The following is a 26,755-nucleotide window of genomic DNA, read 5'->3' as shown; positions in this document are numbered from 1 at the left end:
CATGATGGCGGAGGTAGAGGGGGAAAGGCCAGCTGAGGAAGGTTTGGCAAGGCCAGATGATCCACCTGGTGGCCCGTTACAGGCCTACATCATCCATCATCCAACTCACTCATCTCCAGGCCTATCTTCTGCCGCGCATGTGGCCTACCACTCGAGGTATTCCCCTCGGAACGTCATGGGGGTTCGGTCGTGTTGTGGGCTCGCTCGGACCCATGCAGGGTGCACCAGTACTCTTCTTCGGGCTGTTGGCTAGGGGCATGCTACTCCTCGGGGATAACCCAAACCGATTAGGGCCCCTTCATGTTGGTGTAACTTCCTTGGGCACCAAAATTGGTTGATTCTACCTCCGGTCCTTTTTCCCAACCATGTGTGCAACCACTTTTCATTGTCCTTCTTCTTGAGCTTGTAGTGGTTGCTCTTGGTCTTGATCTTGTAGTTGGACTTAGTATAGGTGTTGGAGGTGTTTTTGGAGATATCCATCATCTTCTTCTTCTACTTGGTCTCCTTCTTGACTTGCTTGTATTGAAAGGACTTATTGCTTTCTTGATGGCACTTGAAGCATGTCATGGTGGACCCCTCTGCAAGCTTGTTCACCATGTTGCCACGATTATCTTGAGGAGATTGGACATGAATCTTGCCTTTTAACCTTTCCAAGTCCTTCTTAAACTTCTCTACTTCTTGCTTGAGCTCAATATTTTCTTATACAATGAGTTCATTAGATAGTTCTATAAAAACATTCTCAATACATACCTCATTACAAATGGGTGAGCTAGATATATTAATTATCAAAAGAAGTGGAAGCATCTACCTTAGGATTGAAATTAAAGAGAGAGGTAGATTGCTTCAAAGGGACCTTAGGTTGCGATTCAATGCCCTCAATTTTTGCCTTAAGCTCTTCATGCTCCTTGTTAAGCAATTCAAATTTGCTCAATAATTGTATATAATTAGACACAAAGGTAACATGAATTTCATTAAGGGCATTTAATTTCTTTAGTTCTTTAGATTATTTCTTTAAGGCCTTTTGTTGCCCATTAATCAAATCAAGGAGTTCTTCTTGGGAGGGTGAATCATCATCGAATTCATCATCACTTACATTGTTTTCCATACTATTGGCCATAAGGCACTTGCGTGATTATGACTTGCATGATGACAACATTGAGGAAGAGCTTCTCTTGGTGGAGTGGGTGGTGAAGCTCTCATCACTTGAGTTTAAATTTTCATCTTCACTCACCCATCTTACTATACTTGCAAATGCTTTGCCTCTTCCCTTTATCTCCCTCTTATTTTTAGTCTTCTTCTCCTTTCTTGATATGATCATTTGTGTTGACCAAGTTTTTCATGGAGATTGGATGATTAATCTTGATGTTGATCCTCTTTAGGTTCGTCTCCACTTGTGATATGAGCTTGGAAACCTTGAGGTCCATCTCTTCATCACTTGATGTGTTTTTCTCATCTTGTTCATTGCTCTCTTCATCTTCATTACCATTATCCGCGCTTGAGCCTAACTATTGCTCCTGCCTCCTCATCTTCGCCTTCATGTGTGGACAATAATCTTGCTTGCTTGTGAGGCCAAAGTTCTTGATGCCAGATGAGGAAGAAGCTTCAACGCCCATGTTTATGGTCATCACATGGGCGGTGATTTTGCCGAGTACTTAACTTAGAGTCATCTTCTTGATGTCGTTATTATCGTAGATGATGGAGACTATCAACTTGTACTTTGAAGAAGAGCTTGAATTATTCTTCTCACCACTTAATCGTCTCTAATTGACATCAAACCTAGCCCATTGATCTCATTGATAAGAATGTTCAAAAATGAGTACATGTCATTAGCACTTTTATGGGCAAGTTGTTTAATGCTATTAAGTCGAGAGACTAACACATGATATTTCTCCTTGCGCACATCCTTTGTGCCTTCATGTATTCTAATGAGATTAGTCCAAATATCATGAGCATTGGTGAGAGAATAAACTCGATTAAATGTATTAGTGCTTAGAGATGATACAAAGATATTCTTCGCTAAGACATTGAATTGTCTCTTGATCCCCTCTTCGGTGACTCTCCAAACATCTAAACATTTGGCTTGCAAATAACAAATCATTAGAATTTTCTAACAGGGAAAATGAGTGCCGTCAAAACATAGAACACTACTGGTATCCATTCCTACTCCGGATGTCACAGCTCACTAGGAAGTGAAGCCTAACCGATCAAAATGAGAACACAGCTTAAATGCCACTTGAATTGGCGTATCCCTATGAAAGGTGTGAGCCCTGGCTCTGATACCTAATTAAAGGATAGGTGACATCCTAAGAGGAGGGGTGAATTAGGACACTTAAAACTATTCAGGTCCAAAAACTTCACAAGATAAATCTATATTAATTTCTATCTAAATATGCTCTAGGTTCATCTAGTGTGTCTATTGTTAAAAAGGTTTGCAATATATATCTAACCCTAGCAAACTACTCTATGAAGGTAAACAAGCAATGGTAGATTGCAAGTATGTAAATGCGGAAACATAAAGAAGGTAGAGAGAGGAAACATCGCACAAGGGATATTTATCATGTGGTATCGATGGTATAAACACCACCCCTAGTCTACGTTGGAGCAACCACTTAGGCTATAGCTCCCGGACGGCAACCGGTCACGATGTTTGAGCCACCTAGGCCTCAAGTAGGTTGATCCACCAAGCTACCAAGGCAAGGTCTCACGACAAGCCTATCTTCTGATCACTTACCATCGTCTTCACTTCAGAGCTTGAGCCACCAAGACAAGAGTCTCTGCGTCCCCATACAAGAGTCTTACTACCGTTCCACACCAAGTCGGCAGGTCAACAAGCTTGAGCCACCAAGTCCCAAGGTACCGACGAGTCACCAAGACTCCAAGGTGTTGGAGTACCACTTGGTATAAGCTAGGATCACTCCTTAATCATCTCACTAGGTAGCAACAACTCTCTCTAGACCTATTAGCACTGATCACTCCCTAATCATGTGCTTAATTGCCTTAGATGATCACTTTGAGCACTTTGGTGGCTTGGATGTCTTCTCAAATGTATATAAGCTTCTCTGGACTCTAGTACCTTCAAATGGCCGAATGGGGGGGGGGATATATAGCCTTAACCCTATGAACTAGCCGTTACTCCAACGATCACATATTATTGTACTCATCGAAAGGTCCAGCGTGTGTAACATTACAAGCGCCGGACCATCCAACGTGTACTGTTTATGAACTAGCTGTTGGAACTCCACTTTATTTCTTGTACACGCCGGAAGGTCTGGCGTGATGTGCTCTTTGAATGCCAGAACATCCTACATACATACGATGCCAACCGAGCCATTTTGCATCCCCTCTAGAAAATAGTCCAACATGTTCATTTTGTGAATACCAGAACATCCGGAGTGTATTACACCCTATTTGGAAGCTCTCTAGAAAAAAAAAACCATCAAAAACTTCTTGTGAACACTGGATCATCTGTCATGTTCGTTTTTGTGATGACGGATTATCCTCTACTCTTCAAATTGTACATACCAGAATATCTACAGTGTATATTTTCAGCCAATTAGCAATTCGTATTTCGAGCATAACTTTCCGCTTCGAACTCCGATTTTGATGACATTGGACTCTATGAAAAGGTAGTGAAGAGATCTACACGATTGTACAGAAATCCATCCCATTTGATTACATCAAAATTAAAGGAACGAGTTCAATTCATTCCTCTCTTTGTCCCAGCTTCAGTGGCTTCTCTTTTGTTGCATCCATGATACCTACTAAAGCATATATTTGACAAATATGTTAGTCTCATTGTCCATGTTATTATTAATCACTAAAATCACAAACATGCCCTAAGAGGGCCATGTTCGCTATAGCCTCTGTTGACCTCAATGGCGAGAGAGTACGAGCAGACAAACTCCTCTAGGTATAAATCACCCCTGGATTTAGGAAGCTTGGGGTCCCGAATACGTTTAGGAAGGGCACAGCTTGCATGCCCTCTAGTAGGGGTGACTCGAAGTCTAGGAGCGTAGTTTTGCACCGACAGACCCATGGCTTAGCTGTGTGCAGAGCATCCGAGAGTGGCGCTCAGGGGCGATGAATGGCCCAGGCCACGCCCCTGGTGGCCCCCAGAGCCCGGAGCCCTACGGTGTTGCCATCATCAGGGTGACCTTAGCTACGACTGCGATCTGATGCGCAGCCCGAAGGGCCGCCTGTAGCTCTTCCAGATGAGCCCGAAGGGCCACCACATGTTCCTGTTGTCTAGTGGCGGTGGCTTGTTCAGCTGCAGCCTCAGCCGTATCCCCTTGAGGGGTCGCGATGTTGTCTCCATGCTGCTGCTGCTGCAGGGCCTCTGGACCGGCAGGGTCCATAGCGTTAGCCGTAGTTAGGACTCGTCGTTACCCCCGATTAGGGTGTCTGCATCGGCGTAGCGTGTGTTTGGTCACAGCTGCCGTACAGACTTCCGCACAAGCGTGGCCATGGAGCCAGCCACTCAGGCTGCAGCCTGGGTGGTCTTTTTCTTCGGCAGCATCCTACCTCTCGTAGTGCTTCTACGCTTCCCACGCACGGTGCCTCTATTGGTGGAAGAAAATTTCTTTCACGAATAGGGCGTGATGAGAATCGTTCTTACTAGGGCGACTCAAGCTTGGAGAAGCAACAAAGAAGAAGAGAATGTCTACAATAGTTCTCAGAAAATTCCGTCCTTGGCACCATGTGCCTATTGTTGGTATTGATATTGCTTTCCTAAGCATAAGGTTACACACATGCCCCCCTCAGTGGTAAAGGCACGAGTTACTACCCATATAACCGTGTTATGGGGCTAGATTTGTACTACATCGCCCAGGCCAGAGGCCAAAATATCAGCACGCTGATGACATCACCCCACTGTGGCACTCACATAGCGGCGAGCGACCACTGGACTTGGTCAGTCACTAACTACGACGCCGGTCTTGTTCAGCGTGTCAGGGCAGCAACTTATATCAGCATCTCAGAGTGGTCACCATTTGATGGATATTAAATGATAGTCACATCGTGACAGATACCACGTGTTTGATGATCTAGTTATACTAGTCTTACTGGGAGCCCTCGCCCTCCTCGTAGCCTCCGGTGGTTAGTAGCCTCCGGGTCTCTGGAAGGTTTTGAAGGCTTAGGTCGCTGGGACTACCGTTGGGGTCCTGAGTTTTATGGTCTTTGATTTTAAGTGGGCGAAATCAAGGAGCGATGGGTCCTTGATGACAACGCTCAATAGTTAGTAGGTCCAATTTGTTTTCCCTGTGAGGACATAGATTAGACAGAAAGATCGAGACGATGCTTCTACTGTTAGTTCAACTCGTAGCATAACACCATTCACATCCAAAAAGTTTGTTCACCCTTTACTTATCAGGGAACCAAGAAGCAAGTCCCTGTGTCACTGAACCGGTGGTTATTGGAAAACACCGACACATGACAGAGCAATCGCATCAGCAGCCACACATGCACTGTCCTGAATAGCACCAGGAGGCAGGAGCCCGTGTGCCTGCCTTTGGACTTTGCAGCAGCAGAGGAGCGTCCATGCAGAACTGCAGAAGCCGCCGCCCGGCACGCACCGTACTACTGTCACTACCAGAAAAGACTAGGTGAATTGATGTGTTTAAGTCGCGTCTGTTTTTTTAATATAAAAAAAGTCTAAAAAGTTATGTTCACTATTTTTTGACATTTCAATATTTATTTATAAATTTATTAATATTTAAGAAATTCATTTAATTATAGGGAAAACAATATTAATTTTATGCATGCACATAATTTTAATAGGTAGACGACAGTAATACGAACCTAACAAAATTTGTTTCGTATTTTTTAAAGTTTCAGATATTTTTCTATACATTTTAGATTATTTCAACCAATTTATCAATATAACTATTATATCTTTCGCTATTTTTCTAAAATTTTCAAAAAATTATATTATTTATATTATATATGTAAATATACTGATATATATATACATACATACACATATATGTATCCGTATACATACATACATATATATATGCAAGACCTACATAAACAGTAACTACATTGCCATGAACGGTAGCTACAGCACTACCAGGAAAGATGCGCGCCACTACTTAAGCGCTGGCCCCCGCGGCGAACCAACCAGCACAGCACGGCACGGCACGGTTGCCGCGCGGGAACCCCTATAAGTACCCGCCGCGCGCTTGCCACTCCCTCCTCAGGCGACAAGTGAGCGAGCACAGCACTCTCCGGCCACCGCCCTCACTCTACCAGAGCTTGCTGCTGAAACCAACACGTCTGTCAGTCTAGTGTACGAACCGTGTGCTCGACCTGCCCAATGGCGGTAATGGCGGTCAGCGAGGGCGCGTCGTTGATGCAGCGGTGCAAGCCGTACGTGGCGATGATCTCGCTGCAGTTCGGGTACGCCGGCATGAACGTCATCACCAAGGTGTCGCTCAACCACGGCATGAGCCACTACGTGCTCGTCGTCTACCGCCACGCCTTCGCCACTCTCTCCATCGCGCCCTTCGCGCTCGTCCTCGAGCGCAAGGTCCGCCCGCGGATGACGCTCTGGGTCTTCCTCCAGATCTTCGTCCTCGCCCTGCTCGGGTGAGTACAAGACTCTCCCTGTTCTCACATGGGAGACTCTGTTTCTTCAAGCTCTGTTCTGAGTTCTGACGTCGTGAGTGACCATGCATTCACATCGTGTAGGCCGGTGATCGATCAGAACTTCTACTACGCCGGCCTCAAGTTCACCTCGCCGACCTTTTCCTGCGCCATGAGCAACATGCTCCCTGCCATGACCTTCATCATGGCCGTGCTCTTCAGGTATATATACACATATACTATGACGTGCAACAACACAAACAACAATGAAACTAGAAAGATAATACAGTCGTGGCATCGGCAAAGAATAACGAACTGATGGAAGAACTGATTAATGAACAACAGGATGGAGAAGGTGAACCTGAAGAAAGCGAGGTGTGTGGCCAAGGTGGTGGGTACGCTCGTGACGGTGGCGGGCGCCATGCTCATGACGCTCTACAAGGGCCGCGTCGTCGAGATGGTCTGGACCAATCACATGCACCTCCACGGCCAGCACCCGGACGCCGCAGCCGCGGCCGCCGCCGCCAAGGACTGGTTCACGGGCTCCATATTCCTCATCATCGCCACCCTCGCCTGGGCCTCCCTCTTCATCCTCCAGGTCGCAAGCCATGCATGCATGCACCTCCATTAGTTCCCGAAACCTTGGAGCTTCAAGTATCTTAGTAACCTTTATTTGGTCAAACTGTTGCAGGCCGCGACGCTCAAGAGGTACGACGCGCCGCTGTCGCTGACCACCCTCATCTGCTTTGTCGGCACCCTGCAGGCCGTTGTTGTCACCTTCGCCATGGAGCACACGGCCTCCGTCTGGAGAATCGGCTTCGACGTGAACCTCCTCGCCGCCGCCTACGCTGTCAGCCTCGCAAACCTTGCTCTGCTCTCCGCTAGTGTACATCAGTTATGTCAGGATGCTGATCAAGAACCTCTGCTCATGTGCACATGCAGGGTATAGTGACGTCGAGCATTGCCTACTACGTGCAAGGGCTGGTGATCCAGAGCAGGGGCCCGGTCTTCGCCTCAGCCTTCAGCCCCCTCATGATGATCATCGTGGCCATCATGGGGTCCTTCATCCTCGCCGAGAACATCTACCTCGGAGGGTAAGTGCTGCGTGCATTGGTCACCATGATTCCATGAGTTTCAGAGGGCACATCGTCACGTCCATGCCGTTTCTGGTTTCCAGGATCATCGGGTCCGTGCTAATCGTCGCCGGCCTGTACTCGGTGCTGTGGGGGAAGCACAAGGAAAGTCTGGAGAAGGAGGCCGACGCCATGGAGATCCCTGTGGTCATCAAGGCCGTTGACGGCAACGGCAGGATCATGGACATCGTGGAGATGGACGAGGTGCAGCTGGAGAAGGCCCAGGCCAACGCCAAGGCTGTGGTGGCGCGCGAGCACACCGCGGCGGTCACCGTCACGGTCCCCGTCGAGGAGACCCGGATGCAGGGCAAGGAAGAGGCTTGATCAAGCTATTGAAAATACGCCGATTAATCGGTGCATCTAGCTTGCGTCATTCCACCCTCGTTTATTTCTTGTTTTTGTTCTCCCCCATGATGTTGCAGTGTGGGGTGGGGTGGTATGATGCTGTCATGCTGTAAGCAATGGTGGTAGCAGTAGCAGTAATAGTAGCAGTAAACTAGTGTTAGCATGGAAGCTGAGGAGGATGCAATGAGGCAGAGTTTTGTAACCTCTCTCCTGCAAAGCAGATGCTTTCAGTTTGGGATAATCATCTCCTGCCTACACGCCATGTACACCATCTACACCTTTAATCGATGATGACATTTGCAGCATTATGTCTCATCAGCTCCCAATCGAAGTTCATGTTCAACAAAGTGTTTGATAACTTTATCTTTTTTTTTTCAAGAAGTGTTCGATCATTTCAGCTATCCTATTTTTTTAGTTTTACCTACCATTTCTTCTATGCATGTAGTAGCTGCTAGAGCTAGTTCACAAAGTAGTAGTCTTTGAGCTCATATGACTGGGAACTCTGAAAGAGCAAGAACCCAGTACACCTAAAAACCAAATCTTTTTCAGGCTTCAGCATTGTTTATTTCTCTACAACATCCTTTTTCATTTTTATATACGTAAACACAATCAAAAGTGCGGTTTCACTATGTATCATATTGATGCGGCGATTGGCGCATATCCATATACTTACTAATATTCAAGAATATTATTTCCCATTGCATCTTGAAAATAAATGCTTCCACTACTAACATGTGTATATGCTATTGGTGTACTAGGCAACACCAATGATGCATACTGATTCCAAGAACCCTGTCCTAATTGGAAAGGATAGCCTCAAGGAATCATCATTGAGTAGTGATGGGAGTTGAGGGAATAATTATCCAAAAGCATGCAGTCCTACTTAACAAGCACTTGAAAGATTCAGCGTTGAGCCCTAAACTAACATGCATCTCTTCAACTGAAATTAAAAAAAAGATTCCAGATCTGAGGTCCCATCTCCACTCCAACTGCACCAGTGCAGTGGACAAGTTGGTCCCATAAAGCCCAGGGCCAGGAACAAGAACAATACCTGAATTTGATGCCTCCCAAAATAAAATTCTCATTCTATATCTCGGGAAGGGGTCTGTCGATCGACACGCGAATTCGATAAGCTCTCGTAGGCTCCCTCCCTGGCTTCCATTGCCTCAGGAAATACCAACTTGCAGATGTGGTAATGCATGAGTCATACACACGATCATACTTGACAAAGCAGCAGTCACTTTGCAACAAGTTAAGGGATTCTGCATCACTTGCTACTCTGCTCGGAACCGTTTCGCAATGTCTGTAGCCAAAATTGCGCAAGTTTAAAAGTTGACCATGGGACCCGCGAGAAGTGCGTTTTTGACATTTTGAACCGTTGCTGGAATGGATGATCGGAGACGTGGATGCATAAATCTCGTTAAGATGGTTCCTCGGTGAAGCAGTGGCAAGCCCAATAAATTTAGGCCATTGGATGAAGAGAAAAAAAATATAAAAAGAGAAGATAAGATCCGGTGGGATCGGTCACCACCCCAATCCCTACCCATCTCGCCCGTGCAGCCCAACACCACACCTGAGGACCCTAGCCGCCGCCTCATGTTGCCCGCCGGTCACCGTTGCCACTTGGTTGCCCATCGCCACCTACGCTTGGCTGCACCTTGTCATCGTCACCGCCCGGTCGCACCTGGTTGTCGTCGCTGTCGTGCATCTCCAACCATCAGCATCGTCACTCTACATCGTCGGCCATCATCGCCATTGGTCATTGTTGGCCACCTACAGCAGCTTGCCACCCCACCGTGCTCTCCCTGTGTCGTGCCGCCCGCCTTGCGCTGCAACCGCCCGTTTCTGGCACGTGAGACCGAGGCAGGGGAGGTCGGGCTAGTGCCTAGGGGGGCTTGGAGAAGAGGTAGAGAGGGGAGGGCCGGCCGAAGGTAGGGAGCAGAAGAGAAGAGAAGAAAGAAGAAAGGAAGAAAAGAGAAAGAAGAGAAGAGAAGAAAGAAGAAGGAGAGGAAAGGAAAAGAAGGAAGAAGAGGAAGGAGAAGAAGGGGATTTCGCGAGCTCGCCGGTTTTCACCATTGGTTCACGATCTCACTTCAAAGGTGACTTCTAATTAGTCCTTAGATGCTTGTGGATAGTTGGGAATGGTTGTTTCCATCGTCGGTTTGGTGTTTGTGTTGAACCATTGCATGCAACGTTTTAATTTAAAAATGGAGGCCTATTCAGTGATGAATTCTATTGTAAGGTTATAATGAAAGTTTTAGGCCTCGTTGCTAGCTTTCTAAAGGCCTTGGTCTTGTTCAATTCGGATAAGCGAGTTAGGAGTATGTGGTATAATGGTGTTGTGGTCCGATGTGCTTTAGTTCGCTTTTATTTCGGTTCTTCGGTCCTTGACCTAACTAGAGGAGGATTCCACCCATCGTCGTGCTAGCCAAGCGATAGATGCTTTTCTGTAGGTTTCGGAAGTGGTGTATGTGGGGTTATTGGTCGTAGGAGGCGTGTTTTTGTTTTGTATGATATCGCTGTGTTTGATGCTAATTATGCACTTGTTCAGGTGGTGCCACTTTGGGACGTAGCTAGTGCCCATCTTCATCACTAATGAAGACAAGTGAATGTAGTGGATGGCTATAATTTAACTTGTTATTTAGCTACCTCCATCGTTTAATTTCCACACTTACTAATAGTTTATTAAATGAAATGTGAATGCGTTACTTACTTTCCACCATTTGAAGATTGGATGATTTTCCCTGGATTAAGAGGTAAAAGAAGTCGGTTAGATCTTCTCTCTTGCACTTGTTTATATCCCTCGTATGCGAAGCATGATGTATATGCTTATGTTGGAAATTATATCTTTCAGTTATGCATAAGTTTGTTGCCTTATGTTTACTTTTTCCAAAGTTTACTCGACTCTTGAGTTATGAAGTGCAGGAAGCGATATTTGTCACTTTGTAGTTGTTTAGTCATTATAGTATGTGATTCTGGAAACATTATGCATATCTTAGAATGCATGAAGCATATCATAAGCATAGCATCTTGCGTTGGAAGTTTTGTCACCATCTTATAGCCGTGACCGTACCGGTACAACATCATGTATTGCCCGTGTAGGGGTACGGCGCACCCTTACGTTGCTCGTGGAGGAGTAAGGATGAGGAAGAGCATGACAGATACATACAATTGCATTCATATTGATGTATTTACTTTAAATGCATCGATGTCAATATTATGATCCTAGGAAGTCTTTAATATCGTTGTGGATAATACTATTAAGATAAAGTCTTAGCTAGCGGATGATAGCACGTGGATATCATGTCATCAGACTTATTTATGTTTTTTTTTATAATGTTAACCTGTTCAGCTTAATATCTTTGTTAAAGATGAATGTTTAATGAATTGTAGCTCAATAAATTGTTAAAGCAATTCACTTGCTAAGATTTTTGAATCTCGTCTAAGATACCAAGTTGAAATGTTCCTTGGTTTATGTATGATGAGTCATCGACAACGTTGGATTTTAGATGATTTTGTTTGGCATGAGCTTGTTTGTGCGTGTTCTTGTTTGTGGCTAACCAAGTTTGAATTGGAGCATACTATTTCAGAGTCCAGAACAAATGCCTCACCGAAACATCCGGTGTGTGGGTTCTTGACCACACAAAATAGTCCGGTGGTACGGTGAAGTGAGCACTGGAGCATTTTCGGTGCTAAAGAAGAAATGGGAGCAAACACTAGATAGTCTAGTGTTTCAGTGTCAGCCCCGAAGGATATCGCTGGACCTTTTGTTTTAGAGAGGTTGCAGAAGGGTGGTTTGGTGGATTTACACACGTCGGATTATCGAGAGGTTGCAGAAGGGTGGTTTGGTGGATTTACACACGTCGGATTATCCGGTGTTGGGCATGAGATCACCAGAAGCTTCCACCGGACCTTTTCTTGCAGAAAGCAAAAATTTCCTGAAACAGATTGTGCTACACTCACCGATAGTCCGATGTTCAAAGGCAAAACACACTAGATCATCTGGTGTTGATGTTTTCAGTACAACGTATTTTGAACTGGTGATTTGTGATTTTGGTTTTGAACTTACTTTGTTTGGAGTTAGAGAAACATGTTTACTTGTCTCATGGTGTGCAGGTGATGGATGCAACTTGGCGGTTAACAATAGGATGATCAGGGCCAAGCGGGAGACTTGGTGCCAGACGATCAAGGAGGTCGGACAAAGTCAAGGGTGATCCTAGCTGTACACGTGAAAGTTAAGCAAAGCATCAAACGGAGAATGAAGACGGTGTGTTGACAAAGTCAAGCAAAGGGGATGCTGGTGCAAGTGACAAGGCGGCCTGAGGGATCGGGAGCGAGAGAGACTTTTCAGCGGTCAAGATCGCAAAATAGAGGGCACACGTCATCATCAGCGCTTCAGGTGGAAGCAAGTGGTGACTAGTCACGCTTTGAGAAGCGTGCTAGGGTTTCACGGTTTGGGCTCAAAACCATGGAAGTACTAGAGGAGTACGTGGCACCATCGCGAAGCTTGCGTCGAGGTAAAGCTAAGTCGTGAACGCACCACGACCGTCCGATGAATGGACAAGAAAATGGACCAAAATGCCCTCGATAATAGGTAGGAGTGTACTACAAAGTGAGGGGTATTTTGGAAAAAAGCTAGAAAATTTAGGGGTCAAGTTTTCTAGACCTATAAATAGAGGAGTAGGCTATGGGAGGACTTGAACCAGCCACTTGAGCCCCTTGTGTCATCCATATGAGAGCCTTGTTCTATGGTTTTAGAGGAAAGAAAGAGGAATGCTTAGCCTATGTATTAAGTGAGAGCTTTGTAAGAAAAAAATCTATGTAATCTGCCTAAAATAGGGCTGACCTCTACTGTAAGGAAGTTTATGTTTCTTCATGTTATTGTGCTCACCTCCTTCTAGTTTACCTCTATTGGTTCCCTTGCAAGTTTGCAAGTTTTTCGGTTTCCGGATTTGATTTTCGTTTTGATTTTTGAGATGAAACCTCATCACCTTGTGAGGACATTCTTCTTGTTGCTAGAAGCATAAAATTCGTATACACATACTTATGTGATGGGGTATTGAATTCACTTGCCTCTAGATAATCAACTTGGAGAGTTTCGTTGCTCAGTGTTCATCTTTCCTTGTTTCTTTGCAAGGTGTGATCTTTTGAGTGCTCAGACACATAGATTGATCTTAAATGGAACATATGGTTCATATACCATTCGTGGAGTCGTATTGCCTCAATTTTTTTTATTAAAACTTCTCTCTAATTTTGCTTCCGCTTGAGTTTTGAGGCGCGTTGGGTGATCCAAAGAGGAGAAGGACATCGATTTCGCAAGAAATTTGTTGAGGCATCTATTTACCCCCCTCTAGTTGTCAATCTCGGTCCTACAATTGATATCAAAGATGATTTGATCACTTGTTGATATTAACCAGCTTTGTGATCCATGGGCAACAATGGAGAGAAGTGGGAAAATTCCGTTCTTCGATGGTTGAGATTTTTTGTATTGGAATGTGAGCATGGAGGCTTATCTCTTGAACCAAGGAAGTGCAATATGGGATATTGTGGACTCCAACTATGTGATTCCTGTTACTCGTTCTTCTCTGGCACAATTGAATAATGTGTGGCCAATAACAAGGATCGTAATATATTGTTCTCTAGTTAAGTCATAATGAGTTTGATAGCGTTCAGCACCATCGTACTACTCGCGAGATCTGGTTGACTCTTAGTGTCTTTCATGAGGGCAAACAAGATTAAGGTCAGATGTCAAAGCACTTACAACCAAGAATACCAAATATTTGTGCAAGGGTCTGGTGAATCTTTGGATCCTATGTTTTCTCGTTTTGATGGAATTGTGAGCAACCTTAGATCCACTGGTGTTTTGCTCTACTTTGACCATGATAAGGTGATCAAGCTTCTCTATGCTCTTGATCGTAACATATGGGATGTGAAGATCTTGAGCATTGAAGAGTCACCAAGTTATGACATGTTAATTTGTGATGAACTCTTCAGCAGGCTCAAGTCTATCAAGATAGCCAAGGTGGCTCGGATTGGCCTCGGAAACCCTCTGTTTCAGAACATAGCATTGGTTTTCGGACCAAATAGTGGCAATCCAACTGGAGCTAGCTTTTCTTGTGATAAAACCTCACCGAGTGGGTTTTCTTTTTATTTCTTGTTTTCTATCACAGAGGAGCAGGAGGATGCACTGGATGATGAAGATCTTGCTCTCATCATGAAGAAGTTCACCCGCTTCTACAACAACAGGAGAGACCGGAGGAGAGGGGGCTCTCGTGCTTGTTTTGAGTGTGGTGATACCACTCACTTCAAGGTGGACTGCCCCAAGCTCAAGAAGAGGGAGGACAACCACGACTACAACAAGCACAAGAAGAACAAGAAGCTATTCTTCAAGAAAAACTATGATAAGATGGCCAAGGAGGCGACCAAGACAGCTTCTAGGGTGTTCGTAGCAGCTCTCAATGACATCGACACCTCATCAAGTGAGGATGAGAGCTCAGAGGAGGAGGAACCGCAAGTAAAGAACAAGAAAAAGGCCAAGGACTTCATCGGCCTCTGCTTCATGGAGGATGACAACAACAACAGTGACCCTGATCTTGATCCCTCCGAGGTATTACCTTCCTACGACTAGCTTTCGATCCAAGTCAATACCTTAAATTATGCTCTCGTTAGCCAGGATATGTTACTTAAGAAGTTGAAGGAGCTTAGGTCTAAGTATGAGTTTGTTTTTTCTGACTTTGAGTTGCTTAGGTCTAGGACCAAAGTTGAGGATGAGGATTGTAAGAGTTGCTTGGTTGTCATGAGTGAGTTTGCCAAGCTTTAAACTGTACATGCTTAAGTTGTCAGTCGGTTTGAGACTACCGAGAAGAAGCTCATTGAGGAGGAGAGTAGACTTACTCTCTTAGGCGCTTGCAAGAATTGCCCTGTGCTTTCAAAGGATGCTGAAGTGAAAGACAAGCGTATAAAGGACCTAGAGTTTAGATTGGAAAGTGCTAAGAGTTCTACGGATGTGCATCCTAAGTGTCCCACCTGCATGATCCTTAAGAACAAGGTCACCTGGGTTAGAGGGTAAGCTGAAAAGCTCATGGTTTAGAATGAGTACCTTCTTTCTCTTGTGAACAAGTGCTTAGAAGTCAAGGAAAAAAATGGATTTGATCTTGGCCAAGACCAAGATGTGTGCTGATAAGACTGGGTTAGCTTTGGGTTTAGGCTTTGAGAGAGTTGCTTACACCAGTTCTGGCAAGACTGTATTCACCCCACCCATTACCCTAGAGTCGGAGAAAGCCAAGATCAATACCTCACAATCCATGCCAAAAAAGAACAAGCCTACACCTCAACCTACAAAGAAGAAACCCACACCTAAGACAGCTCCACAACCTAAGATTGTGAGGTATTGATCTTGGCTTTCTCTCTAGCAGTAGGTGCAGTGACTAGCAATCGAGTTCTCGAGAGACGCTATCACTGCACCTACTGCTAGAGAGAGGGTCATATTGTTGGGTTTTGCTTTTACCGTAGGAGAGATGAGAGGCGTGAGTGGGAGTGGAGTACCCGAGACATGTACCACCCCTCTGTTAGTGTACATGAGCCTTTTTTCTGCTCCTACCCACGAGTCTCTAGCGCTTTCCAATCTTTTCCTAGAGGCATTGCCCGGCGTGCATTTTACCATGACTCATATGGTTTTGGTCCACGTGTAAGAGGCTCTGAGTCCCAGCGCTTCGACATACCACATTTTCCTCATCGTGGTTCTCACCCGTAGCATGCTAGTGTTGATCTGCATTCATCTGCTTTCACTGCTTCAGGGTAGATGACCCAGTACTGGATTTCCAAGGAATTTCTGTCTAACCCCAGTACTGAACCATCCACGTACTATTCTTCACATATGTAGGTGCCAGGTCAAGACCTAGAGAACAAGTGGCTCAGCGACTCTAGTTGTTCATGCCATATGACCGGAGATGCATCATGGTTCTCCAGCCTCACCTCGATCGATGAAGCGGAATGAGTACATCACTTTCGGGGATGATCAGAAAGGAAGAGTGAAGGCCAAAGATATGATAAAGGTGAATGAGAGTTTCACTCTCAAAGATGTGGTTTTGGTGGAGCATCTGGGATACAATCTTCTCTCTGTATCTCAGTTGCTTGATGAGGACTTGGAAGTGCATTTCAAACGCGATACTTCTTGAGTTCTTGATTCTTCTAGCGCTTTGATTTGCTGAATTTCCAAAGCTGAGAAAGTTTTTGGAGCTGATTTTTCTAAGTCTCTTAGTTCTTCTTGTTATTTGATTGCACAACCTTCTTTTGAGATTTGGATGTGGAATAGGAGACTAGAGCATATGAGCTTTGATTTTCTTACTCGTTTGAGTGCCCTAGGTTTGATCTGAGGATTGCCCAAGCTCAAGTTTGAGAAGAACCTTGTTTGTGCTCCTTGTCGGCATGGCAGGATGGTTTTCGCTCCTCACCCACCAATTAATCTGGTGATGACGGAATGACCAGGAGAACTTCTCCATATGGACACTATTGGTCCTTCCCGGGTTAGTTCAGCAGGCGGAAAGTAGTATGTTCTTGTCATTGTTGATGACTTCTCTCGCTACTCTTGTGCCTTCTTTCTTGTGAGCAAGCAAGAAGTGTTTTCACATTTTCAGAGCTTAGGTTTGAGATTTTTCAAAGGACTCTCTGGTGCATTAAAAGCAATTCATAGTGATAATGGCACCGAGTTCAAGAACTATTTCTTTGATACTTTCTGTCTTGAGCATGGCATTGAGCATCAATTTTCTGCCCCACGCATTTCTTAGTAGAATGGCATGGTTGAGAGGAAGAATCACACTATGGTGGAGATGGTTAGGATGATGCTTGATGAGCATATGACTCTTATGAAGTTTTGGGTTGAGTCCATTAGCACAGCGTGCTACATCTCCAATCGATATTTCTTACGCTCGATCTTGAATTTGACTTCTTAAGAGTTGTGTTTTGGGAGAAAGCCGAAGGTTTTGCATTTGAGAGTTTTTGGTTGTCGGTGCTTCATCCTGAAGTGTGGAAATATTGATAAGTTCAAGTCACGTTCTTCCGATGGCCTTTTCTTAGTGTATTCTCTTCATGATTATTCTTACAGTGTCTTTAATCTTAACACTAACACCATCATAGAGTCCTATGATGTGACCTTTATGAATCAACCCTTTGTGCTAGCCCTGTCTTTGAGTGTGCAGGTGATCAGGAGATGAGCGAGAGCATCTTTATAGATGGCGACCTTCCAGCTCTTAGTGCAAGGATGATCAACTACTTCCCTCGACCACACCTGCTCTAGAGCTGGCTCTTGCTTCTTCTACTCCAGCAGAGGGTCCTGCAGCCTCTACTTCCACTTTAGCTGCTCTCGAGCCTGCACCAACTGTGTTTGAAGGGGAGGTTTTCTTAAGGCGTGAGGCCCCTCAACACATTCAGCGGTGACACCCTCCACAAACAATGATCGGTGACATCAATGAAAGGGTAACGAGATCCAAATCTGCTAATCATGCTCATTTTACTGATTCTGTATTATGCTTCCTTTGAGCCACATGATGTTAGACATACTTTATCTGATTCAATTGGGTCAATGTCATGTATGAAGAGCTTCACAATTTTGAGAGAAATCAAGGATCCTTATAGAGCCATCCCCTAATATTCACACCATAGACACAAAATGGGTTTTCAAAACAAATAGGGAGAGGATGGGTCTATAATAAGAAACAAGGCTAGACTAGTGGCTCAAGGTTTCACTCAAATTGAGGGGATAGACTTTAAAGAGACATTTGCACCGGTATCTAGGCTAGAAGCTATTAGGATCCTCCTAGCATTTACAACATCCCAGGGTTTCAAGCTATATCAAATGAATATCAAGAATGCTTTCATAAATATTTTTATACAGGAAGAGGTCTATGTCAAGCAACTTCTAGGCTTTGAGCATCCCAAATACCCTCAAATAGTATACAAGCTTTAGAAAGCTTTGTATGGGCTTAAGCAAGCACCTAGGACTTGGTATGATAGGCTTAGTTCTTTCTTGTTAGAGCATGGGTATGTCATGGGGTCGGTTAATAAAATATTATTCATTCTCAAGCATGACAAAGATTTCCTACTTGTTCAGATTTACGTGGATGATATCATTTTTTATAGCTCTTCTCATGCACTTGTGGCCAAGTTTATAGAAACTATGAGCAGGGACTTCGAGATGTCGATGATGGGCGAGCTAAACTTCTTATGCGCCAAGCAGTGGACTAGCGAGAGTTCAGGAGCATGATTGGCTCCCTCCTGTACCTGACGGCAACAAGACCGGACATCCACTTCTCCGTCTGCCTCTACGCGCACTTCCAAGCTTCACCGAGAACGACTCACTGCCAAGAGGTTAAACGCATTTTGAGGTACCTCAAGCACACTCTTGAGTATGGACTCTGGTTTTCTGTTGCCTCTTCGCTTTCTCTTCAAGGTTTTTTCGATACAGATTTGGCTGGTTGTAGAATTGACAGGAAGAGTACCTCTGGTACTTGTCATTTCTTGGGTACTTCTCTTATGTGTTGGTCTTCTCGTAAATAGTCTAACGTTGCGCAATCTACTACTAAAGCTAAATATGTAGCTACTGCTAGCTATTGCTCACAGATTTTGTGGATGGTTACTATCTTGAGGGACTTTGGGTTAGATTTCAAGAGTGTGCCACTTTTGTATGACAACACCAGTGTCATAAGCCTAACCAATAATCCAATCCAACACTCTAGAACCAAACACATACATGTGAGATTTCACTTTCTGAGAGACCACAATAAGAAAGGGGACATAGACTTGAAATACATTGATACCCAACATCAGCTAGCCGATATCTTCACCAAGATTCTAGATGCTATTAGATTTACCTATTTGAGGGGAGAGCTTGGTGTGTGTCATCCCTAAAGCATTGTATGAGGAGAAGTTATCTTTGTATATACTCTATCTTACTTTTATTGCATTTGCATTGCATCATATCATGTAAGATAATCATAGTAGTTGAGCTTTGACTCATATGTCTTTAGCATTTTCACTTGCTAGACTTGAATGCTTTGACATGAAATATTTTGAGAAAGCTAGCTTTTCTTAAGATGAAATTTGACAATTTTATGAATCATGTAGGGTATGAAATGCTACACTCTTGATCACCATGTTCGTAATTGTTAAGGCTTAGTTAATGCTTGTGTTAAGGCTAGTTTGATAAATATTTTACTCTAGGACTTCTTGGTTCAAGACAGTGGATTGGGGAATATTTTACTATGTTTTATGTCTTTGTCAAATGTTTAGTTTATGATAGAACCTTGGGAGGACATACGTTCCTTCTGTCGCAAAGGCACTACTTAACTTGATCTTGTGAAAAATTTGATAACTTGTGCAAATTGAATTCTTTTAAGAAATCAAGTCTTTTGTGCTAAAAAATGAAATCCAATACGGTTGTCTTAAAGCCTCAAGGTGTTTGCCGTACCCAATCGTGCGACACTTTGCTTGGATAAGAGGCAACTTGAGGATAAGATAAAAATGACAGAGATGTGCCTAAATGTTAATTCTTTTTAATCATTTGATCAATCTAAGCATTGGTTTCATATGTGAGCATTTATAAAGCATACTATCATTAATGCTTGTTTGCTTAGTTTGATATTGAAGTTGGCTAGTTCTTAATGCTTGTATTGCCTCAGCACGAGTGGATGCTTATGTATTTCATATGATTTAGATATGTGAAATTAAATATGCTAACCAATTCTTCAGATTTAGCTTGTGAAGCTTAATGTTCTTGTGTCACTATATTTTTTGAGCCTTTGTACAATTGTGAGCTCCATCCTCTACTTTCCATAACCCTTTGACGTTTCTAGCATTTGCAAATGCTTTATGGTACACTTGTAAAAGCTCATTAGGTTTGTATGTTCATGCATTGCATAATATTTTGTCCTTGATGTTTGCATTTCCAAAGCGAGAGAAATGAATGAAAAAAAAGGAGAAATGAAAAATATGCACCAAATCACAAAGAAGAATCTTGCATAAATGAAAAATGTGCATTCATCAAGGGGGAGCATTTGATTTTGTATTTTTGAGCTTTTATTGCTCTTTTGAGGTTTTTGGATTGTCTTTGCCTCTCTTAGGCCTTATGCAATCTTTCTTATGCTAAGTGACATATTTTACTCTTTCTTGAGTTTTCTGGTCACTTAGATGTGCTTCATATCTTTAAACCAAAATCTTTGTGTTTTGAGGGTTGTCAATGCACTCATCAAGGGGGAGATTGAGATACAAAATTGAAATGTGTCTTGGTTTGTGTATGATGAGTCATGGACAACATTGAATTTGAGATGATTTTGGTTGGCGTGAGCTTGTTTGTGCATGTTCTTTTATATAGCTAACCAAAATTTGAATTGGAACAGACTGTTTCAGAGTCTAGAAAAAATGCCTCACCGGAACATATGATGTGTGGGTTCTTGACCACACCAAATAGTCTGATGGTATGGTAAAGTGAGCACCGGAGCATTTTCAGTGCTAAAGAAGAAATGGTAGCAAACACCGGATAGTCCAATGTTTCAGTGTGAGCACCGGAAGATATCGCCAGACCTTTTTTTGCAGAGAGGTTGCATAAGGGTGGTTCGATAGATTTGCACACACCGGATTATCCATTGATGGACATGAGATCACTGGAAGCTTCCACTAGATCTTTTCTTGCAGAGAGCATAATTTTTCTAGAACATATAGTACTACACTCATCGGATGATCCAATGTTCAGAGGTAAAAGATGTCGGATCATCCGGTGTTGAAGTTTTCAGTACAATGTATTTTGAACTGAGGATTTGTGATTTTGGTTTTGAACTAATTTTGTTTGGAGTTGGAGAAACATGTTTGCTTGTCTTATGCAGGTGATGGATGCAACTTGGAGGTCGACAGCAGGATGATCAAGGCCAAGCAGGAGACTTGGTTCAAGGTGATCAAGGAGGCCAGGCGGAGTCAAGGGTGATCCTAGCTGTACACATGGAAGTTAAGCAAAGCATCAAACGGAGAATGAAGACGGTGTGTTGACAAAGTCGAAGGGGATGCTGGTGCAAGTGACAAGACAGCCCTAGGGATCGGGAGCGAGAGAGACTTGCTGGCGGTCAAGATCGCAAGACGGAGAATACGCGTTATCATCAGAACGCTCGCTTTAGGTGAAAGCAAATGGTGACTAGTAACGCTTTGAGATGTGTGCTAGGGTTTTGCAGTTTGGCCTCAAAACCGTGTGAGGACTGGAGAAGTACGTTGTACCATCGTGAAGCTTGCATCGAGGTAAAACTAAGTCGTGAAGGCGTAGCGGCTATCCAATGAAGGGAGAAGAAAATTGACCAAAATGCCCTTGGTGGTAGGTAGGAGTGTACTACAAGAGATGGGTATTTTGAAAAAAAAAATTAAGAAACTTAGAGGTCAGATTTTCTAGACCTATAAATAGAGGGGTAAGGCTATGGAAGGACTTAAACCAACCACTTGAGCCCCTTGTGCCATCCATATGAGTGCTTAGTCTATGTATTAGGTGAGAGCTTTGTGAGAAAAAATCTTTGTAATATGTCTAAACTAGGGCTAACCTCCGCTGCAATGAAGTTTATTTTTCTTTATGTTATTGTGATCATCTCCTTCTAGTTTCACTCTATTGGTTCTCTTGCAACTTTGTAAATTTTTCGGTTTCTAGATTTGATTTTCATTTTGATTTTTAGGCTGAAACTTCAGCACCTTGTGAGGTCATTCTTATTGTTGCTAGAGGCATAAAATTTGCATGCACACGCTTATGTGATGGGTTCTTAAATTCCTTTGCCTCTAGGCAATCAATTTGAAAAGTTTTGTTGCTCGGTGTTCATCTTTCCTTGTTTCTTTGCAAGTTGTGATCTTTCAAGTGCTAAGACATATAGATTGATCTTAAATAAAATATATGGTTCATATACCATCCGGTGGAATTGTGTTGTCTAGATTTTTTTCTTGTTAAATTTCACTCTATTTTTGTTTCCGCTTGAGTTTTGATGTGCGTTGGATGATCCAAATAGAAGAAGGCTATCGATTTCACAAGAAATTTATTAAGGCACCTAGTCACCTCCCTCTAGTCGCCAATCTCGATCATATATCATCATTTCTATATTTTCAGGTACGCCTTGGGGTGATGTTGGGCATGCAGGGTGGGTAGCAACATGTCGTTTGTACATTCACCTTTATCTTTTGTTCAAATTTGTTGTCAGTCAGTGACTCTTAGCCATGTTGTATTTGTTTTGGTCCGTGATGGCTTGGATGTATGATCGATGTTTATTTCTCTTGCTCGGATACTCATTATTATTAGTGTGATGTTATATATCTATCTCTGTGTAGTGTTATGGTCAGTTATACCTCTAGTTACAGGGTATGGTGTCGAAATTTTATTGTTTGGCAAACTCATTGGTGGGTTAGTAGCGCTCTGGACTTGTAGTAATCCCTGAGGTGTTACAATGTTATTATTGTGCATGGTGATGCTTATCATGCCGTGGTTCTTATCATGACGCTGCATCGCTTACGTGAGATTCACATTGAGGACTGATCTTCAGCTCAAGAACCGTGTGACGAGTGGTAAAACATTTCGCGCGCATATGAAGCAAATTTTATCACATGAATGCAGAAGAAACAACACAAAGGTGACTCGTAGCCATAGGGCTCTGCCTCGTTATCTGTTTGAGATACGTGTCGTTCTGCAATTCTTCTTCCTCTTTTCCTGGCATGTATTAATCTTATCTTTCAGTTATGAGTGCACGAAAAAGGCGCGGTTGTGTATGTCAGTATGGAAGATGCTTGCTTCAGTTGGTTTAAGAGTAGACGAGTATAAAGTCCAGAACTTATCCCCTAATCAGGCCATAGGAAAAAAACTGAAGTGCTTCCACTAAACATGTGTCAACATCTTGGGAATAACAGAAACAAGAGAAGCAATGCAACCATAAAGCAAACTACACACACAAGGTTAGTGACTCCCCACTCAGCCTATATTCCCTTAATTTTGCCTTACTCTCCAAAACCCATGTGGTTTTCGCTACATGATAACCTCAGCAGAATACTAAAAAGGAGGATGCGAGAGTGTGAGTCGTATGCCGGATAATAATCTTGTTAAGATTCCTTGTTCCAAGCCAGAAGGCATTAGCACGATTTGTCAAATCATGCAGCCGGCAATATGCCAAAGGCCAGACCATGTTGCAATATGCTAGCTCAAATTGCATATATCCGATTCCGGGCCTTTTGTCCCCCTGGAGAACTGTAACCTGCTACGAGTTGAAGAAAAATTAGCTCATACAGGATATTTTGCAGCATAAGTACTCTAATGAGTCTAATCGGAAAGTTTAACTGTGTATTCTATTGGATCAATTAGAGAACGGCTACGGAAGTGCCAAGCTTTTGGTTCCGTCTATTACTGATACATCGCGGAGCCAATAAAGTACAGTTCCATCCATGACCAAGCAAGGATTCAACTAGAAATTGAAAGAAAATTATGGCTTAGAAGAACACAATGGGATCCTTGATACTCTTTCTGTGAGCTTTAACTAATACTATCTGATTTTTAACTTCCCAAGTAACATCGTCTACCATAAAAACGCTTTAATGATTTGGTAACTTTCACTGCATTTGATATTACTTTCATGTAAAGTACTTTCAGTTGCTTATTTGGCGAACAATTTACATCGCTATTATCTTTAGAAAAGCTAGTCCTGCAGTTCAGCCGCGTCGTTTTGCAAGGGAAGAAGTAATTTCTTCCAGCTCCAAGTAGAGCCCTCCAGATCGCTGCACACGCTTTGCAATATTCTCGAGATAATTTGTGTTAGCTAACAAGGTTATCACAATTCACAAGACGGATAAAGTGACAAACCCAGTCTGCATCAGAGCTAGAGAATAATAACTAGTGTGGAACACGTGACTAGAGGAACACTAGGTTGCATCTAATTAGGGTTCTCACTAGAGGAACACTTCTGACTTCAACTCGGGTGTCGACTATATAAATCTTACTTTGGGATCAAATCTTGGGGGGCTGATGTCACTGAATTATTTAGCTACAGAGTATCTCACTGACTTTACCTGTTGGATCATCAACATGGGAGCGAAGGGGAAAGGGGACAAGGAGCACCAAAACTGCCTTTGGGATCAATGGAATGACCAGGCAGGCCACACTAATATCTAGTGTGGTTCAATGAGATCATCTGCATGACACTACTAGTAATGACTACTGAGCTTGGGCAGCTACTGAAGAAGGTTTTGTTATTAGCATGAAGGGACACAGACATGACTCAAAAATATGACCAAATTGTTTTGTTCATGTAAGCTTCCAGTCCACTTTGCTTCAGAGGTCAGACAATATCAGTAGCAGTAGATCTCAAACCTGAATAATTCCCCAAATGTTATAACGGTTAACCGTTATCACCTAGTTAAGTATTTTCCAACTTTAAAAATGTTCAAAAAAAATTGAATTTAAAAAGGAAGAATTCTTAGCCATGGTACGGCCTTTACTATAGATGAGGCAACAGACTGCTGTGTACTGAATGGAGTAGCAACTAGCAAAAACTGAAGACAATCCAAGTAAACTACCCAAAACTTCATAGTTTTCTTTTCTCGTACAGACGAATACTCATGGAATACAAAAAATATTGCTAAACTTGCAGAAGACTACAAGAGGCAGGAATGTTCACATTGCAATTAGCCCACGAAACTGTGAATCAGTACCAAAATTTCCAATTTTACAATAGAGAAAATTATACTATTGAGGATAAAAACTTTCAAGTCTGAAAGTACGCATCAGACACTGAGGTCAACGATCTTTTTATGCATTAGCAAGCAGCTAATCTATATAGATCAAACAAAAGAAAAGTCAAGCAATGGTCAGATTAGCTTCAACTTACAGGTGGGGTTTACGCTTCAAAGGGCAGAATTGTCCGAGCAATCCTTCGGAAGGGCAACGTAGTTTGCTGGTGCCGCAAGAGTCTTGGCAACTTCCATCACCTTTCCAGAAGACAGCCCTCCCTTCCGAGACATTGGGGTAGAAGCACGGCGGTTCGTTGGAGTTCCACCAACGATGTTGACATTAGAGCTGTGCCCAAGGAGCTTCCTTGCAGGAAGAGGACGGATAGGGCTCGGCTTCGGTCCCAAACATTGCACCTTGTTCTGCAGCAAACTGTTCTTGCAGTTTCTTCAGCTCCTGAAAATAGTTGAAACATCCAATTACCCATTAGACTTGAGATTTGCAGCAGAAATTGCACAACTATACATAGAGAATCACGTAGCAGAAAATAGAATGAAAACGTTGGGGGCGGGGGGGGGGGGGGATTTTGTGGTATCTTAGACTTGAGATTTGTAGCAGGAATTGCACAACTATACAGAGTAATTTTGTGACATCTTAATCAGACGATAGTTGAGCTCTTGATGTTACAATTGTTGTATCATTTGTATGATCCGAACTGTGCTAAATTACAATTCATCACAAGAAAACATAACTATAAACAAAATAGGCTAACGAGGCAACAAGGTGAACTACAAAAACAAAGCATGCTGAATGTGACAAAATTTGAGAAATAAAAGGCATTTTTTCTCAAATACGCAGTAGATCTACGCATCATTGTTTTAAGATAGGAAAAAGGTCAAAATAGCCAAATGACCTAGTTTATATGGGAAACCGGGTCCAAAAACCCCACAAACTGCACGGTTTACCGGAACCAGCAAAGAACCCCAAAACGACAATACGACCTCGAAGCAGAATGACACCAAACCAACGACACAACCAAACGATAGCTAATTCCAACCCAACTCAACTTACGCGCTAACTAAGCCGACCACTAACTCTCTCACAACTCGGACGGCGGAGCCCCGCTCCAATGCCATCACAACTTGGCCAGCGGAACCTTGCTCCCACGCCGCCACAACACAACTCGGTCAGCGAAGCTTCGTGTCGTGGGATCGGACCTGCAGTTCCTGGAGAAGGGAGCCGCAAGAGATGCGCCTCGGCGACAGGGTTGCCATGAAGAGGTGGAGGCGGAGGCGAACCGGGGGATCGGGTTCGGGGGTGGAATGCGCGCTCCCTCGCCTTACCTAGGGGGGTTATAGAGAGAGGAGGGGGAGGGGGTTTGAAAGGGGAAGAGCGGGAGACGGGAGCGAAGCGACAGAGTCACGGACGGGAGGATGGAAGGGAATGCTATTATTTGCCAGCAAAGCGAGGAGAGCGATTTGAAAACGTCAATTGATTTTTTTTCCACCGATAAGAATTAGCTTCACTTACTTGCTACTTTAATCAGATGATCTTATATTTTATTGACATAAGTAATAAGCAACAGGTGCGCTGTTCTCGCCAGCTTTGCTGGGACGGTGGGTGTTCATACAAGAAACTTTCTAGGGTAGCGTAGGCTAGGGTATAATGAAATTTTTCGTTGGGGTCAGGGCTTGTTTGAAGCGCAGTAATTTTATAAAAATTCTGTATGAATTTCACGAGATACAGAGAACAGTGTAAGAGCATTAGCTTCAGATGCCATCATTGGTTGACAGAGGATAATCGATAACAAAGACTACGGGAGAATTCATAATGCATCGAGAAAGATTTTTTAAGGGTCATCGGGTTCCTTTTTTACGATCACTTTGGAATTTATTTGAAACTAAACGGCGATTTTGATTCAAAGCAGATAGTAACAGGTAACCGATCATCCAGATCGCATAAGAAACGCACCAGC

At 43.4% G+C, this 26,755-nt stretch overlaps 1 protein-coding gene across 1 annotated transcript; it reads left to right on the top strand.

Moving 5' to 3' along the window:
• Window positions 1–6,171: 6,171 nt before the first annotated feature.
• LOC133928875 (WAT1-related protein At5g07050-like) lies at window positions 6,172–8,423 on the top strand. Its single transcript, XM_062375379.1, has 6 exons — window positions 6,172–6,585; window positions 6,688–6,804; window positions 6,928–7,180; window positions 7,274–7,432; window positions 7,525–7,676; window positions 7,760–8,423. Exons 1-6 carry the CDS (start codon window positions 6,314–6,316, stop codon window positions 8,037–8,039), a joined length of 1,233 nt encoding a protein of 410 aa, XP_062231363.1. The 5' UTR covers window positions 6,172–6,313; the 3' UTR covers window positions 8,040–8,423.
• The last annotated feature ends 18,332 nt before the right edge of the window (window positions 8,424–26,755 follow it).

This window comes from Phragmites australis, chromosome 9, assembly GCF_958298935.1.
Source record: "Phragmites australis chromosome 9, lpPhrAust1.1, whole genome shotgun sequence".
Lineage (NCBI taxonomy): Eukaryota > Viridiplantae > Streptophyta > Magnoliopsida > Poales > Poaceae > Phragmites > Phragmites australis.
Note: the sequence above shows the minus strand (reverse complement) of the source record. Positions and strands in the feature narration are given on the sequence as shown.

Bases quoted from the DNA above. Each gene is read 5' to 3' on its own strand.
- LOC133928875 (XM_062375379.1), top strand. From the start codon at position 6,314: ATGGCGGTAATGGCGGTCAGCGAGGGCGCGTCGTTGATGCAGCGGTGC. The intron at 6,805-6,927 runs GTATATATACAC...AATGAACAACAG, and splicing joins ATCATGGCCGTGCTCTTCAG to GATGGAGAAGGTGAACCTGA. The intron at 7,433-7,524 runs GTCAGCCTCGCA...GTGCACATGCAG, and splicing joins TCCTCGCCGCCGCCTACGCT to GGTATAGTGACGTCGAGCAT.